General features: G+C 44.7%; 1 protein-coding gene across 3 annotated transcripts in view; it reads right to left on the bottom strand.

Moving 5' to 3' along the window:
• LRP8 (LDL receptor related protein 8) overlaps window positions 1-17,911 on the bottom strand; it is a 411,845-nt gene that overhangs the window by 61,541 nt on the left and 332,393 nt on the right. For all 3 annotated transcript variants that reach the window (XM_054036543.1, XM_054036544.1, XM_054036542.1), the window contains one exon: window positions 9,497-9,625. In XM_054036543.1, the coding sequence (XP_053892518.1) occupies window positions 9,497-9,625 (129 nt within the window). The remainder of the gene's footprint in view (window positions 1-9,496; window positions 9,626-17,911) is intronic.

Raw genomic sequence — 17,911 nt, 5'->3', positions numbered from 1 at the left:
ACCAGAATTCATAGAGATAACAAGGCTTGGTGGAATTTGATGTATCGTTTTTTTCAGTTTCAATGATTAAGATCACTTTTTTTTTATTTTTAACAATTATAATTTTTACAGTCATGGGAAATTAAAGGGGGGTTGGGGTTAAAGCAGTGCTAAAAGCAGGGCTGCAGGGGGTTCCCTGCACAGACGACAGGCCCAAGACACTCTCAGGCAAGGTGCAGAAGAAGCTGTGGGCCTGGTCCGGCAGAGCAGAGACCCCCAGCCAGGTGTGCAAGGAGAAGAATGAGCTGTCAGCCACAGGGGAGGACACCCCACCACTGAATGGTTCCTGCCCACGGACAGCTCCCATGCTCCTGGCTTTCGCGTGGGGGATTGGGACTGTGACAACAGAGCTCCAAAGAGCTCCTTGCCCTGCTGATGACACTGGATCCCTGCAGATGCAACATCCGGGGAAGACTTCGGTCCTGACAAGGCAGAGTGGAGACCACTGGCCTAGGCTGAGCTGATCCCCACAGGCACAAAGTGCAGGGGGAGGCTGTACTTGCGCTGACCAATACCGATGGATTTTTTTCGTCGATTTCAGTGTGTCAGCTGAAATTAACATTTACCAGCATAGATTGATTTAAACTGATCCCTGGGGGGAGGAGGGATAGCTCAGTGGTTTGAGCACTGGCTTGCTAAACCCAGGGTTGTGAGCTCAATCCTTGAGGGGGCCACTTGGGGATCTGGGGCAAAATCAGTACTTGGTCCTGCTAGTGAAGGCAGGGGGCTGGACTTGATGATCTTTCAAGGTCCCTTCCAGTTCTAGGAGATGGGATATCTCCATTAATTTCAAAGCCAAGCCATGATGAAAAAAAATGTATTTATTAGGCTAAAGCAGGGGTAGGTAACCTTTGAGAAGTGGTGTGCCAAGTCTTCATTTATTCACTTTACTTTAAGGTTTCGCGTGCCGGTAATACATGTTAATGTTTTTTAGAAGGTCTCTCTCTATAAGTCTGGGGGAGGTGTGGAGGTGCAGGGCAGAAGGCTGGGTGTTTGGGGGAGGTCAGGGCAGAGGGCTGGGGGTGCAGGGCAGAGGGCTGGGGGTGTGTGGGGGTGCAGAGAAGAAGGCTGTGTGTGTGGGGGGGGGTGCAGGGCAGAAGGCTGGGGTGCTCGGCTCGTGGGGGTGCTCCCAGCCCCCTGCCCTGAGCGGCTCAAGGCAGGGGTCTGGGAGGGATATGCCCTGTTCCACCCCCTTCCCCCAGGCCTGTCCCTACCTCTCTCTGCCTCCTCTACAGAGCAGGGAGCACGCTGCCACTCGGCTCTGCTCCGCTCCCCTCCCCCCATCGCCGGCAGGGAGGGGAAGAGGAAGGGGGAGGGGGAGGGGCCGGAATGCACCATGCTGGGGGAAGAAGCGGGGGAGGGGGGAAGCTTGGCTGCCGCAGGACCAAGCTTCTGCCTCCTGCCCCTGCAGGGGAGAGCGGTGGGCGGGTGTGTGTGTGTGTGTGGGGGGGAGTTGAGTGGGGCGGGGGGCCAAGCCAAACTTGCCTCCTCCCCCGCTTCTTCCGCCAGCGTGGCGCTTTCCGGCCCCTCCGCCTCCTCTCACTTGGCAGGCAGCGTGCCACTCAGAATCGGCTCGCGTGCCGTGTTTGGCACGCGTGCCGTAGGTTGCCGACCCCTGGGCTAAAGGAAGACCAAGTTGGGTCTATATTAACACTAGAGGGGAAGCTCTCAGCACAGTGAGCACAGGGATTTGGCACTTACAGGATCTATATGGCCAAATCCCCGCAGGCTGCACTGAAAACATCCCCTTCAGCTGGGAAACCAGGTTATGGAGGGGGGCTCCAGGATGCTGCTTGTGCCTGGGGGAGTCAGCTTGGGGCACCACTACTTCAGCTCAGGGGATTGGGGTCCCGGGGGAGGGGGGCGGCCGGGACTGCCGTTGCATCTGGGAGGGGTGGGGAGACTGCCCCAGCAGCAGCTGGTGTGGCTGGCTCCGGGGCCACCTGAGCTGCTCAAGCAGGCTGGGGTCAGCTGCACCGGCCGCTGCAGAAATCACGCAGAAATCCACTACTTCTGCGACAGACTCGCAGCCTTACTTATGGCTACGTATACATCCTGTTAGCTCTTTTACTTTATTATATTAGAGTTTGAGGAATGAAAGAGGGAATGCTGGGGAAAAGGTCAGAAATAGAAGGCTGACAGAGAGGTTAGGGCCTGATCCAACACTCAATGAAGTCAATGGGAATCTTTCCATTGACTTAAATGGGAGCAAGATCAAACCCTAGAGAAAGGACTTTGAGGAGGAAAGTGAAGTGAGCAGGCGAACGGGGTGAAAGAGGAATTTCCAAGACAGGGGGAGCATGCACGGACCAACGGATACTACTTTTAAATTCTCCAGCTCCAAGTGCATGGTGCACACACGTAACCCATAGGGGAATACTACAGGGACCATCACTCGAAGAAGAACAAACAGTTCTCTACTGGTGTACATGGGTACAACTTGATTGACCTCAAGGGAGTTTTGTCCATTTGCACTTACAGAGGATTTGGCCAGGAGTCACTTGTGGGATCAGTAGGCCAGGGGCACAAGGATGTGAGCTGACCTGACAGAGAGAAGAGCTGTGCATCAGAGGCAAGTCGTGACCAGACGTCAGCAGGGCTGGACTTGCAGGGCCTTGAGGGTTTGAATTACTCAGTGAGTGACCCTCAGATTAAAAGGGCACTATAGAAATATACTTAGTCACAGCATTTACATGGGTTTTATACAACACTGAAAAGGCAAATACAGGAGTCCCTTTTGGGGCAAAAACCTGTATGTCAGATGAGGGAAGGGGAAGAAGAGGGATACACACGGAGAAAAATAGGGGGAGAGAATGTTCCAGCCCATCCTGCCATTGCATGTGCTGGGACAGAGGGAGACCTCCCTCAATTTCATCTCTTTGTTTTTAGTTTTAGTAAAAGACATTTTCAGTTTAAACAACCCAAGACTGTTCATGTAAGAGATTCCTGTGAGAGCCCCTGGTCCTTTCCATGTCTGTCTGATAAAAATGTTCCCCTAAACAACTAATCAAAGGGATCAATGAGAGAGGATGTATCCATTAAGTGCACAGATTCCCCTGGACCACAGATCGGTGTGTCTTGGAAGTATAGTTAAATTACTGGAAAATATCCTGTTACAATAGTAATGACTGCACTGGCAGAACCGGACAGATTGTGGCTGGTCCACAGAGGAAGGAACACAGTAACAAGGGGCCTTCCTGCCCCTTTGCAACCCTGCACACGTGTTGGTCACAATTTCAGTCCTGAGTATAACGACAGGCCCCAGCTCAGGCTGCTGGTGAATCTAGAGACTCAAAAGGGGAGGGGAGAGGTCTTTGAGCCAGCCAGCAGAGCTGAGTCAATATGGGTGGTAGTGGCGTAGGGAGAAGTGCACCCTATACCTTATAAAGGGTGGCAGAGATCCCATTCAAAAGTTAGTCCGAATTCCTCTTAGGGTTCCTGCATGTTCTTTTTTTCATAGAACCCCATTCCATTATTGGCTTTAGCTTAAAAGCGGCATCAAAGAGGGGCTTACAAAGTGCTGGTCAGTAATATAAGCCAGCCATGGATGTAAGATCCCCAGTGCTACTGGTTAAAGTCTGCACTGATCCTAACTTGAGGCTTTAATTACAGTACTTTGGAGAGAAAGGAATTTCTCTGTGCTTCGTTCTCAATAAAGGCTATTGGCTAGCTTAGGTGGTTCCCTGCTCATCTCCTGAGCTTGGTGTGGGAAAGTGCGTTTATGAAGGTGCAGTTTGCAATTTCAAAAATTGTGAACCCAGAATTAACTGTGGGTTTAAATTCTACCACTTAGACTGCTACATTCATGATCTGCACCTACACTCAGGTACTTAGCCACCTCAGCGCTGCGATTTATACCCACAATTAATCCCAGGCGCAGCGGCAGTCTTTGTTGGCACAAATCTGGACCCATAACCACTGGCGCTTTATCCACTGTAGTTTGAATGATTCACATCATGGAGCCTTGCGCTGCTTCTTTCAAGATTATTCCACAGGCTGACAGATCTCACCATTACAAAGTTGTTTTATTAACAACGGATCTCACCAATAAGAGAAGCTTGTTATTGCTCATTTTGTATAGGTCTTCCAAGGAGAGCTACAGGAGGGAGGTGGATTCCTCACGGGAGTGACTATCTCTCCCTCCCTTGCAGCAATTCGTGCCTAAGAGACCCACACAAGCAGTCTTGCCTAGCTGTGGAAGCAGTTTTTATTTTAGTAGGTTAATCCAGCTCCGACTGGGATTAGCAGTGGTCCATACTGTTAACCCTAGGTGTAGACAGTTCAGGAAGAATAGCCCGGCTGATGCTTCTGACCAGGAATATTACACTCAGGATTCATATTTCATGTCAATGCACGTCCCCTGGCCTGCCTATATGCACAACCATTTGTTTGTAGGATATGATGCCTGTTCACAAGTTGGACAGGGCAGAGAGATCAGGAGACAGATTTTTTGACAGTCTTGACTCAGAATAATTTACTCATCATTCACATATTGTGCCAATACATATGCTCCAGCCTACTTGCATTCATGGCCAGATGTGTGGAGAGTGTGCTGCCTGCTAACAAGGGGGTCAGAAACTTGGCCCAAAGCAGAGGTTACAAGCAATTTACATGGGCAGCCTGCATGACCCTACCAGTGGCATCTTTCTCCCTACAGCAGGGCTCTCCTGTGTGCTAGTTTTATTGACATTTACTTCTGATCACACTTGATGACAGTTAAGAAGAACTGGTGGGCTGCCAGAGCCTGTGTTTGACCCCTACTGGGTGTGGATAGCATGGCCCTCACTACAAGTTTCCCACAGACCTATGTTACATACATTTGGCAAAACCCTATAAGACTACTCAGCATAGTATTGTTTGCAGCAGGGCAGTCCGCTGATAGACATCACCACCACCTCTGTGTTTTGTGAGAAATGCCCATAAGTCAGGTCAGCCCTAACTCGAGGAGAGAGTTCATGGCTCTGAATCCTGAGTGGAAGGAAAGAGGGGCAGGGAGAAAGAGATTAATGAGTCTGCTCTACAGCCATAACTAAGAGCCATATGGCTTTTAGCTCATGCAGTAGAAGCTCATGCACTAAGCTCCAGAGGTTCCAGGTTCAATCCCGCCCGCCAGCAACTGGGATCTGTTGGTGTTACAGAAGCACCTCCCATTAGGTGCCTAACTACCTTTGTTGGGTGGGGCTTAGCGCCTCTTCCCCCCCAGCATCTCCTATTGCTTGCTTAGGTGGTTCCCTGGTCACCCTGCTGGCTTTTGTGAATCCCATTCTCAGGAGCCTAACTTCCCATGCATTACATACAGAGCCTGGGTACCTAACTCAGGGCTGTGGATTCCACTGGGTGGCAGGGCACCCAAACATTAGGCATTGCAGGGCTGAGTTTAAGTTTCCTTTTGTGGATCGAGCCCAGGGATCGGCAACCTTTGGCACGCGGCCCATCAGGGAAAACACCTGGTAGGACGGGATGGTTTGTTTACCTGCAGCGTCCACAGGTTCGGCTGATCGTGGTTCCCACTGGCCGGGGTTCAACATCCCTGGCCAATGGGGGCTGCAGGAAGACGTGGCCCAGCCCGTGCCGCTTCCTGCAGCCCCCATTGGCCTGGAACAGCAAACCGCGGCCAGTGGGAATCGCGATCGGCCGCACCTGTGGATGCTGCAAGTAAACAAACCGGCCAGGCCCGTCAGGGGCTTACCCTGAGGGGCTGCGAGCCAAAGGTTGCCGATCACTGATCTAGCCCTAAAATCCTTACATCTTGCCAACAATTCTGTAATAGTCTTTTACGCATGACTAAAGGCGAAAGAGGAGTATGTAACGTATCGGTTTGTTCTCCAGTTATGTGACATAACAATGCCCTGAGGCTGTGTCCATGAGCTGACTGTAGAACAAGCATCTAAAAATCTCTGCTAGAAAACCTGTAATTTTTATGAACCAGAGCCTGTGATTTGTTGCCATATTATTTGTTGTTGCCACTGAGTTCTGGACTTCACTCTTCTCTTTGAGGCTGCTCAGCTGAGCCTCACCAATGCCTATATTGACATGTGGGGAGGGATGACTTCTTACTATCTGTGCCTCTCAAATACCATTTCCTTGGTCCTCTCTCCCCTGCTCTTTCCTACTCTTTGTTCTACTCACTCTGACGTTCTGCCTTAAATTACTCAGAGAGCTTGTTGGGACAGGGATTGTCCTTCAACTCTGCATTTGTACAGCCCTAGCACTATGTCTGTCTGGAGTTACGCCTGATCCTGCCTTGGGCCTCTAGCTGCCACTGTAATGCTACCAGCACTGCACAGTAATATAATAGCAGAAGTAGAGGCCGAAATGGCATTCGTAACCTCCACATTCAGCATAAGATCTTCTGAAGGATGATAATAGTAAAAGCCAATTATTCCATTCAATAAATGGGAATGGCCCTAGTTTAAATGTGTCCAAAATGTCACATTAGCTCAGAATAAGAATGCTATTAATATGAATTTAGAAACAGCTAAGAGTTTGGACATTTCAGTTGCTATCCCCAGTCATCTTCAGCTTGTTTATGGCCCGGGCAAGCTCTCAACCTGGAAATTACACCGCACACAAGGAAACTTCCCATCCAAACATTTATACAGAGAACTATGTTATATTTTTATTTCGACATGTTTTCTGGCTCGGTGAAAGGAGCAGCCTTTGGTATGACAGGGAGCTCTGCTTTGAGAGGCTGCGGTTGACAGTTGTGGATGAAGCTTCATTTAAACAACAACAACAACAAAATCAGCATAGAAAAGAGATTTTGACTCAGAAATATACTTTTAAAACTCAGGATGAAGCGCACTGAAGAGAAGAGAAAAGGGATAAAGAAAGATTCTAAATAGAGAAGAAACAGGAATGTTAACAGAGTATCAGTAGACAAGCTTAGTGAGGTTTATCAGATTTGGATAAAAGAGAGGATTGCTATCAATCCTCCACAAGTACTCAGAGTTTAGTAGCAAAGACAACATATTTGTCCTCCTCCATGAGAAAAAAAATCCTTAATTTGATAAACAACCACATCTAAAGTGGTTTTCTTTACAGCACTTCAGTACTTTCCACTCTGTCTGCTTTTTTAAAGAGTGAATTTAATTCATGTGAAAAGTGCTGGATTGACAGGCCTGGAGATTGAAAGCCTTTTATTTATTTTAATGCACAGGAAAGGTAAAACAGTCGAAATCCTTTCCTACCAGTGTGACTTAGCTGAGTCCTAGATTGAGAGAGCAGCTCATTCTACATTTCTGTTCAGTCCTTGACCTCTCTGCTGTGGCTGCCAATTGGCATCCATAACACTGGGGGCTATTTTGTGGTATGGACACCTGACCAAAAAGAACTGGCCAAAAGCCACTAATTTGGTTCACACCAGCTACTTAATAGCTTCAGAAGATGATAAAATTTGTCCTCCAAGTAATTTCCATGTTACAAGCTGGAGATAACAAAGGATACATCAACTGAAATGCCCAGAAAGGAAATTCTCAGCAGTTTCTAAATCCATATTAATAGCATAATTATCCTGAAATAAAGTGATACTTAGAATACAGTTTACTACCTTTTTAGGGGTTACTTCTGAGCATTGAAAAAATGAAATTAAATGCAAGTAATTTAAAACAGCTTTCTATTAAAAATGGACTCAATACTGCAATCCTTGTTTGTGTAAGTAGTGCAACTAAAATGAGGGTTGCAGGTTTTAGTCCTAAAATTGTTTTAAGATCATTAATTCAGCACTCTATCTGTGTAGAAGGCCAGCGCCCTCCTGACATCCAGGGTATGTAGCCTGCGCTCCTCATCTGATGCATGAGGCTTTGGAAAGAAGACGGGTAAGTATATGTCCTGGCCAGTATGAAACTGGAAAATGACCTTGGGCAGAAACGCTGGGTGTGGCTGCAGCTGGACCTTATCCTTGTAGAAGACTGTATAGGCTCCGAAGTAAGTGCCCTGATCTTGGACACTCTGCAGGCCAACGTTATCACGACCAGGAATGAAACCTTCCAGGAGAGAGCAGGAAGCTAGAGGCTCAAAGGGAGGCCCCATGAGCCTCGACAGCACGAGATTCAGGTCCCAGGGAGGGATCCCGGATGTGCGGGTAGACCTTTCAAAAACTGTGCTGTCATGTCATGAGTGAAGATCGACCTGCCTTGGAATGGAGGATGCAAAGCTAAGATAGTGGCCAGGTGAACTGTGACTGATGATAGGGACATCACCTGGAACTGCAAACTGGCTGTTGAATAATTTTTTCTTCCAAACAGATCTAACCCTTTGGCCTCTTTATTTTTGGGGGTTGAACTGGTATACCCCTGCTTGTCTTCTTTATTGGCCGCAGAGACCATCAGTGAGCCGGACGGTGGGTATAGAGGTATTCAAATCCCTTGGCCGGGACAAATACACTCAACAGTTCATAGAATTATCAGCAAATATTAAATACTGCATTCCCATTCCCACATGTGTAATTAATGGCTAAAGAAAACTCCCTTGGGTAAATTTTTATGATATTTCCCACTTACTGTGTTGACTTTTTTTTGTTTTTAATCATGAAAGAATAAATGTTTGAACTAGGGAAAAAATTACTGTCCATAACATCAAAATTAGGGGACATATTTCACTCATAGTACACAAAAGCTTTTCCCAAAGACCAAAAAACGTGACAACAGACATGGAGAGGCACCAGTGGAAAAAACAAAGAAAGAGATAGAGCCCTTAAGGGTGTAGTTACCCAGAATTATCAGCAGTTCCAACTTGGATTCCATATCATTGACTTAAAAAAATAAACGCATGAAGTGTCTGAGAAATGAGCTATGTCATATTGGAAGATTAGAACTGACAGTCCTGGAGAAAAAAGTGAACTTCAAAGAGAAACCTTGCTGAAGAAAGGGAGATCATTTGGGCCACACACAAAAAAGTCAAGTGTTAATAGCCTTACCAATTTGGCTGTGTGATCGTGTCAGAACTGCTAAATTGACCAAAGGTGGGCATAGCCAGTACCTGGATGGCAGCCCTCAAATAAAACAGAGACTGTGCAAGAAGTGATGTTGGTGATTTAGGAGGAAGCACTCTTTTGCCCCTGAATCAGCAATACATCCTGATCAAGTATGGGGCCTGAGGCAGTATGCTGTCTTTAGGAAGACACATAAAACCAAGGTCTGTTGCCCATTTAAGCCCCTACAGCACTTTTTGCACAAGTGTGCATGCTAACCAGTATATCTTAACCAAATTCTAGCTGTGTTCTGTAACTGCATTCTACTAGAGTGACAAAAGACTCGTCAGCTGTACACAAAATCTACTCTACTTTCCTCAAGTAGCTCCAACTCTTCCTAAATCGGCTGAATAGCATTGTCAATATAGAGTGACTGTGGAGTTTGTTGGTGAGGAAAGTCATCCATTCATATGCAATCTATGAATCACTTTAGGAGCCTCTTGGAAGAAAGCGGCTATATAGATATTAGGTATTATTATAACTCACCAGTAGTGCAACCAGCCTCGTCAAGTCCACTTTCACAGTCTTTCTCCCCATCACATCTCCAGGATGATGGGATACATTTGTTGCTTGAATCTCCACAGCTAATTTTTTCAGCTGGGCACACTTGTTCAGCTAAAAAAAAAAAAAAAAAAATACAAGGAAAATAAATGTAAATATGAAAACAGCAGTAGACATTAAAGAGATATTGGTTTTAGTCAATTTAATGTGGCCAAATTCTGAAACTGATATCCAAGTAAAATTCCTATAGTAAGTGGCAGAGACCATTGATATCAATGGGGATTGGGCATGTTTAGAATACCAAAAGTCAAATGCAGATACATCACAATAAAAGAGCTTCAGAACTGATTTTTATTTAAATATTCAGCATATAATTTATCTGACACATTTTTTATTATTAATTGATCTACTAGTAGCTAATGTGGTGGGTTTTTTGTTTTGTTTTGTTTTGTTTTGGTTGGTTGGTTGTTTTTTTTTTGTTTTGGCTGCAATTTCCTTTGTACAGCAATTTCTGAATTTCATGAAGCAAGAGAGATTTCCCCTATAAGACAAGGGAGATAAGTAGACAGGCTAATCACAAACTCATAGATTTTGCACACATACAACTACAGTTGGCTAAAAATTAGAAAAAAACACAATGAAAGGCACCAGGCCACAAACAAGCTTAGGGGATGGAGAGACTTGCAGAAATAGAATCTCTGGTATATAAAAGAAAATGCACCGATGCACTGTGGTCTTCGTTCTTCTCTCACTTACATTAGTTTTACATTGCTAAAACTCCCTTAGCTCCATTGGAGTTATTTCCGATTTATACCAGTACATGTAAGGTGAGACTCAAAAAAACGGTCACTCACCTCTTGTAACTGTTGTTCTTTGAGATGTGTTGCTCATGTCCATTCCAATTAGGTGTGCGTGCGCTGTGGGCACAGTTGTCGGAAAGTTTTCCCCCTAGCAGCACCCACTGGGTCGGCTGTAGAGCCCCCTGGAGTGGTGCCTTCATGGCGCTCAATATATGACCTTGCCTACTTGGCGCCTCAGTTCTTTCTTGTTGGTTACTCCAACAGTGGGGAAGGCGGGCGGGTTTGGAATGGATATGAGCAACACATCTCGAAGAACAACAGTTATGAGAGATGAGTAACTGTTTTTTCTTCTTTGAATGATTGCTCATATTGATTCCAATTAGGTGACTCCCAAGCCTTACCTAGGCGGAGGGGTTGGAGTTAAGGAAACGCTGATTGCAGCACTACTCTGTCGAAAGATGCATCATCTCTTGCGTGCCGGATGATGGCGTAGTGAGAGGTGAAGGTATGTACCGAGGACCAAGTTGCTGCCCTGCAGATTTCTTGGCTCGGGACCTGGGCCAAGAACACTGCTGATGAGGCTGGGCCCTCATGAGGTATGCTGTAAGAGCTGGGGCCGGTACTTTGGCCAGCTCATAGCCCGTGCGGATGCATGACGTGATGCAGGAGGATATTCTTTGAGATGAGACTGTGAGTCCTTTCATCCGGTCTGCCACCACTATGAACAATTGGGTCATCTTCCTGAACGGCTTAGTGCGCTTGATGTAGAAAGCTAGTGCTCGCCGAACATCGAGGGAGTGCAGCCTCTGCTCCTGGCTACTGGCATGAGGCTTAGACTAAAGATAGGCAGGAAAATGTCCTGACTGGTGTGGAAATGCAACACCACCTTTGGCAGAAAGGCCGGGTGAAGCCTGAGTTGCACCTTATCCCTGTGGAAAACCATGTATGGTGGGTCAGAGGTGAGGGCCTTTAGCTCCGATACTCTTCTCGCAGAAGTAATGGTGACCAGGAAGGCTACCTTCCATGACAGATATAGGAGGGAGCAAGTTGCCAATGGTTCGAATGGGGGCCCCATGATCCTGGAGAGGACCAAGTTAAGGTCCCATGCGGGGACAGGCTGTCTGATCTGGGGATGTAGGTGGTACAGACACTTGAGGAAGCGACCACCCATACGGTTGGCAAAGACGGATCAACAGGAGACTCCTGGGTGGAAGGCCAAGATAGCAGCGAGGTGTATCCTTATGGAGGATGCCACCAGGCCTTGCTGTTCCAGGTGTAGGAGGTACTCCAAGATGAGGGGTACCAGTGCCTGGAGAGGGGGTGTATAACGCTGGTCACACCAACAAGAGAATCTCTTCCACTTTGCCAGATACGAGGCTCTAGTGGAGGGCTTCCTGCTGCCGAGGTGGACCTCTCTTACTTGCCTCTAAGAGCTGCTCCTTCCTTGCTTCCGGTGCTGCTTCTGTTCTGGGGAGTGGGAGCAGTGCCGGGTCGAGCCCACCAGTTTCGGCGCCGGGGAGCAGTGGTGCCGCGGGTCTCTGCCAAAGTCCTTCCGCAGTGCCACTTCCACCACTGTTGCCAGGGCGCTATGCACCGATGAACTCGGTGTCAGGTCTTGCCGCGCTGCTGGAGGGGGTGGTCTAAGTGCCGTCTCCATAAGGAGCTGCTTGAGGCGAAAGTCTCGCTTCTTTTTGGTTTGGGGGCGAAACCCTTTACAAATTCTGCACCGATCGGCTTGGTGAGCCTCCCCCAGACACTTTAGACAAGTGCCGTGGGGGTCACCCATCGGCATGGGCTTGCTGCAGGACTTGCAGGGTTTGAACTCTTGGGACTTGGGCATGTAAGCCCTCCCAAGGAAAAGCGGTTGGGATAGAGGAAAAAAACCCCAGCCCAACTGCTAACTACTAACAAGCACAGAGAACAACAAACAAACAAAGCTAGGGAAATGTGGTAGAACTTGCTGAGCAAGATGCTACCGTTCCAACGACCATCACTGGCGGTAAGAAGGAACTGAGGGGATGCCAGGTCGGCAGGGTCATATATTGAGCGCCATGAAGGCGCCACTCCAATGGGCTCCACAGCTGACCCGATGGGTGCTGCTAGGGGAAAAACTTTCCGACGACTGTGCATGCAGCGTGCGCACCTAATTGGAATCGATATGAGCAATCACTCGAAGAAGAATCTATATTTAGTGTTAACTAGTCTACACAATCCCATAGCATTTTGTGGTTTAAACCATATAATTAAGTACTCTGGAATGTTCATCCAATTAGACAGTCACTCACTGAGCAGTCCAACTCCTCTTTTAGAAAAAGGTGTTTTCAAATGGATTTCTCCGTTCGTACTAATGCTGGTAAGACTACGTGTGTCTGTGATAGGATGAGGTTTTAATTATAAAGGGAAGAGCCTCAACACAGAAGCGAAATGTGTTTCACATAACCCTGTGCAAGTACTTACACAAAGAGACAACCAGTTTTCTATATGCTGGCTGGGAGACTGTGGACAGCAGTATCCCTCAACTGATTTCACCACCAACTTTAAGAACCAGGCCTCAGAATCGCCTCTAATAATCCTAGAAGTGTCAACCAACCACCTGGAAGGAAGTCTCAGTAAATCATAAAGGCTAATGGTGAATTTCTTTTCTCTATCTTCTCAGTCCCCTGACTATCTATACAAACCTCTGCTTCTATGAGCTGTGGGCGACCAATTCATCATGCAAAACCAGCACTCGCTTACCGCTGCCAGCCAGCTAATAACATATGTAATTGCTGCTTTGTAACTCCGGGTGAAGACAGCATTGGGGCAGAAGCTAGTTACAATTTCTCACTGCACGTTGTTTAAATTATATTCTTTTCTAGATTATGCAATGGTCACAAAAACACCATATTTAGGTGTTGGTTTTTTTTAAGTATTTGGTTTATTAATAAAACTATCAGCTAAACTTGGGAAGACTAATAAAATATGAATGATTTTCCCCAACAGTATTATTTATTCTGTTAGGAACAAAATATTTGTCAGAGCACTGGTCCATCTAGGCAAGTCCGGTATCCTACCTTTGGCAGCTGTCCACATCTGATACTTCAGAAGAAGACACAGTCTGCCTATCCCTCTGGCCCCAGTTTCATAATACACCATTAGCCTGATTTTCAGAGCTGCTAAGCACCCAAGTTAGTTCCACTGAAGTCAATGAGACAACACCTCTGAAAATCAAGCCACTAGTCAACTTTGCAATACTGTACATCATTACAGTATCTTCCCATGCATTGCTACTCATATTATTAACTCAATGTGTTCTCAGTGTGAGAACCATAAGAACTGCACAGCTGTGCCAGGCAGCTCTTTTCCAGTTTGCCTGAACTGTTCAAACAATCCCATTCTAACAGAAAAATGAAAAGCCATTGGGAGCAGTCATTAACAGAGAACATCTTACTGACACAGGTAGGAGCCAGCAGACACTGCTTCAGTTGTCAATTTAGACTGGAAATCTCTTATCCCCTTCAAAACAGAAGTATGAAAACTACAGAAATGATGTTTTCCTTCACCACTAGAAAAACCGTAAGTAACTCAAAAAGTGTTGCAATCAGCATGAGGGAACTCGAACAATTTTATTAAGATGATGTTAAAAAAAAAAGTGAACAGAGTTTGAGCATAGAAGTTTCTGGTTATCAGGGAATAACATACAGATTATTGAGGGTGCAAAGTTTGGTTTAAGATCAGGTGGCATAAGGAATACATAATCTGCAATATCCCCGATTGGGGGTAAATTCTATATTAGAACTTGTCCTAACAGATAAAAAGGAACTGATCACAGAACTAAAAGTTAATGGGAGCTTAGGTGCAAGTGATTGGGTCTTGATCACATTTATAATGTGTAAGCAGAATAGTCTAGACTAGTAATATATCTACTTGGTGCTTTAACAGGGCCAATTTCATAAAGCTGACTGTAATTGTTAGGCATCTGAGAGGAAGAATTTAATCAGAAAAATGTGAATGATAATTGGGAATCATTTAAGAACACCTTACTATATCCCCAAAAAGCTACACTCCCTGAGTTGAGGAAGACAGCTGTGCTGGTTAAAAAACCAGCCTGGTTTAGAGGGGAAGCTATAAAAAATAAAAATAATATATAACAAATGGAAGGAAGGGGAACGTGATTGTTCATGAGTATAAATCAGAAGTTAGGAAGTGTAGAAAATTGATAAGGAAAGCCAAGGGACACAAGGAGAACTTTATGACACAATAGAGTTAAGTAGGGTTTGCTTGTTTTTTTTTTTTTTTAAATATATTAGAAACAAAAAAATCCCTACCATGGTATTGGTCCATTACTAGATAGAAATAGCAGAATTATCAATAATAATGCAGAAAAGAAAAAAAGTGTTTAATAAATATTTATGTTCTGTACTTGGGGAAAAAGCAGATGATGCAGTCACATCATATGGTGATGATAACGCTCCTTCCATTTCAACTAGTATCTCTGGAGGATGTAAAACAGAAGCTACTAAAGTTAGTCATTTTTAAATCATCAGGTCCAGAAAAGAGTTTTAAAAGAACTGGCACAGTAGCTTGCTAGACCATTAATATTGATTTTCAATATGTCTTGGAGCACTGGGGAAGTTTCAGAAGACGGAAAGAAAGCTAATATTGTACATTTTGGGGGCACTGAAACTATTCACGAATTTGGATAGAATTCAGCAGTTTCATCTGAAAAAAAAAATTCTTACAAATTGGAAATGTCAAAACATTTTGTTTCAACATTTTCAAAATGAGCCATTTCAACATTTTGTTACAAAATGACATTTTCAAAGACAATCTCTTGTCTGTGTGTCATACAGGAGGAGAAGACCATAAGTGGGGCTTGGGCATGGGGGCGAAGGGAGTGGGAAATATTCCCTAGCACATCTGGTTTTGAGGAAGAGAACATATAATGACAACTGACATTGTAATCACTGATCTGCAGGAAGGTTATGTAGTATTCACAATTTAATTGTGGGCACTACTCTAGCCATCTGTCTACAGCAGCCAAACAGCCTAGGGGAGCAGGAGGAATGGGGAAGGTAGGGACAGGAGAATTCTATTCATGGAGAATAGAAGAACGAGGTTAATCATCTCATTGACTGAGAAATTAGAGACATTAACAAAAAGTAAATTAGACCAGATGAACTTGCAGGATGCAGGGACAGAAGCTGTCACTTGTCACAGTTCATCAACTCTTTGCACTGAGCCAGGCCCCAGTGGCTACTGTGAGTCCAAGTGATCTTTGCACTGAAGCCAAGTACTCAGCACAAAATGAGATATAAAAGAGAGAGAAATTGAAAAAAAATCAAAGTGAGAGTAGTGGAGAAATACACACCAGTATTTTTACAAGCTTCTTCTTAGAGATACCAAGACAATTCAAATGCAATGGGACTTAACATACTGCACAAGCCATGAGACGGTCTCCTCATAGCAGCCGAAAATCATGCTTGGTTTATATATTGTCTCATATCTTGCTTACAGAATTTAGTATGCTTTGGACTTCTGTGACTAAAATGTTTAGCTCCTTCTCTTCTTCTCCGGTCTTCACACACTTGAAGGAAATGGTTAATGTAGTACGTGACAGTGACCGTCAAAGCTGGATATCCTGTGCTCATGTGAACTATAGCAAGGTCTGCCTTTTCAGAAATAGACCATTAAACAACTTGGTTAAAATGTCAGACACATCAAGACCAATTTATCACAATGAACTGCAAATGCCAAGGATGGACAACAATGCTTTATTTATAAGGAGACAAGAGCAAAGGAGACAAGAAGGTTCCATTTACTCACTACAGCCAATGACACATTCTTCTTTTTCTTTACATGAGGCTACAAAGTCTTTCACAGAACCATAGAGCCTAACTGGCGCCCCACTGTTTGGCTTCCTCTTATGCACTGCTGAGCTTTTCAGGCTCCGGACATCATGTATATTCAAGAAAGCCCAAGAGAACAGAATTGATTTGCTTTCAGAAGACCATTTGTCAGGTTCTCACCATACAGGTACTCTGAGAGCATGCATAAAATGTAATTAAGCAACTTCTACTGGTGGGAAACCTACAAGACTTTTCATCAGCAGACTGTATCTATGAAAAAAGCATCCTTTGTGGAAATGCACCATCTTAATGATGGAGCAGTTTTTTCAGTATCTCTGTTTTAAGAATCCCCAAGACCCTTTTTTCTTGTTTCTTTCAGAAAGCTTTAATTAGCACAGGAGAGAATGCCAGGCAGAATGGTTTTATTTTATTAATTATTATTTCTGTCATGTCAAGTAAATTGTTTCTCCTCCATTTCCAGTGCCGCTTTTGGATCTTTAAAACCCTACATAACGGAATCCTCATCAATGGTACGGCCCTTCATTTAAAAGAAGGCTTGGATTTCTTTAACTGGGGCCTACGCACAAACTGTCCTAGTATCTTCCTTCCTAAATGTTAGGAATTCCTCCTCACTCTTGAAGACCAAGGCCAAGTCGGACACATTGTCTTGCCAGGAGATACTCCCTTTGAATTCATTGAAGGAAGGATCATGCACTCCGTGCTTCTACTCAAGGCAAGCGTTATCGCAAAAAGAAAATCGTTAGAAGCTGGTAGTCAGCAAAAAACTTAACACTGTTAAATGGAATTCTAGTTTCAATTAGGATATGCTCCTGACTTCTGGAGATTTATGATTAAGCAAGACGCATGTGATTAACGGTCATGTTCATCATGCATATGTCTGCGTATTCATTCTGAATTCAAAGCTAACTTATACTTTGTGCATTTCCACTGAAGGCCCAGGGACTTCATGGGGTCTAAGTCAGCTTCGAATTTATTCCTTTCTGAATAATATATGGCTGGCTGCTATTTTACATAGTTACATTGTTCTAGTTTCTGTTAACATCTCCCTTCCTTATGCCCCATTTCCCCCTCTTCATTCAGGAGCTGGAGCAGGTCTGGGAATTAGGAGAGCTGGATTCTATTCCCTGTTTACCCATTGATTCACTATGTGGCCTTAGACAAGTCACTCACGCTTCAGCTCAGTTTACTCATCTCTGTAAAATATTAAGATACTCGGTTAAAAGGTATTATAAGCATTAAGTATCGTAATTATTATTCCTATTTATCCCTTCTTCCCCTCCCCAAAAGCAAAAAGCAAAGTCTTTTTCTTATAATCAGTAACAAATGTTTTCTATTTCTTCTAATAATCACTTACTGCTAATCATGATTGACCAAATTCACTGACACCAGCATTGAATTTGGGCTGGTGAATTCTTTTGATATTGATACAGAAGTCATATCATAACTACTTAGGGGTATTCCCCTGAAATCACTCTTATTTAGGTTCCTCAATATGGATTTGTATATTAATAATACACAAACAAAAATCAAGAACACATTTGTGGGAGTTCAAACAGAAAGGCTTCATACACTATAGTGCAAAAGAGATTAAGATTCCATAGTCAATTTCTTCTTTCACCACATCAAGCTATATGCCATATGTAGGTGTATATATACAGGAGTGAAAAATTCTGTATGATCTCTCAGCTTTCACTGATGTTACTGGAACTCAACATTCAGTGGCAGAATTTGGTTCATCCACTGTATCTGTA

Source organism: Malaclemys terrapin, chromosome 8, assembly GCF_027887155.1.
Source record: "Malaclemys terrapin pileata isolate rMalTer1 chromosome 8, rMalTer1.hap1, whole genome shotgun sequence".
In the NCBI taxonomy this organism is placed as follows: domain Eukaryota; kingdom Metazoa; phylum Chordata; order Testudines; family Emydidae; genus Malaclemys; species Malaclemys terrapin.
Note: the sequence above shows the minus strand (reverse complement) of the source record. Positions and strands in the feature narration are given on the sequence as shown.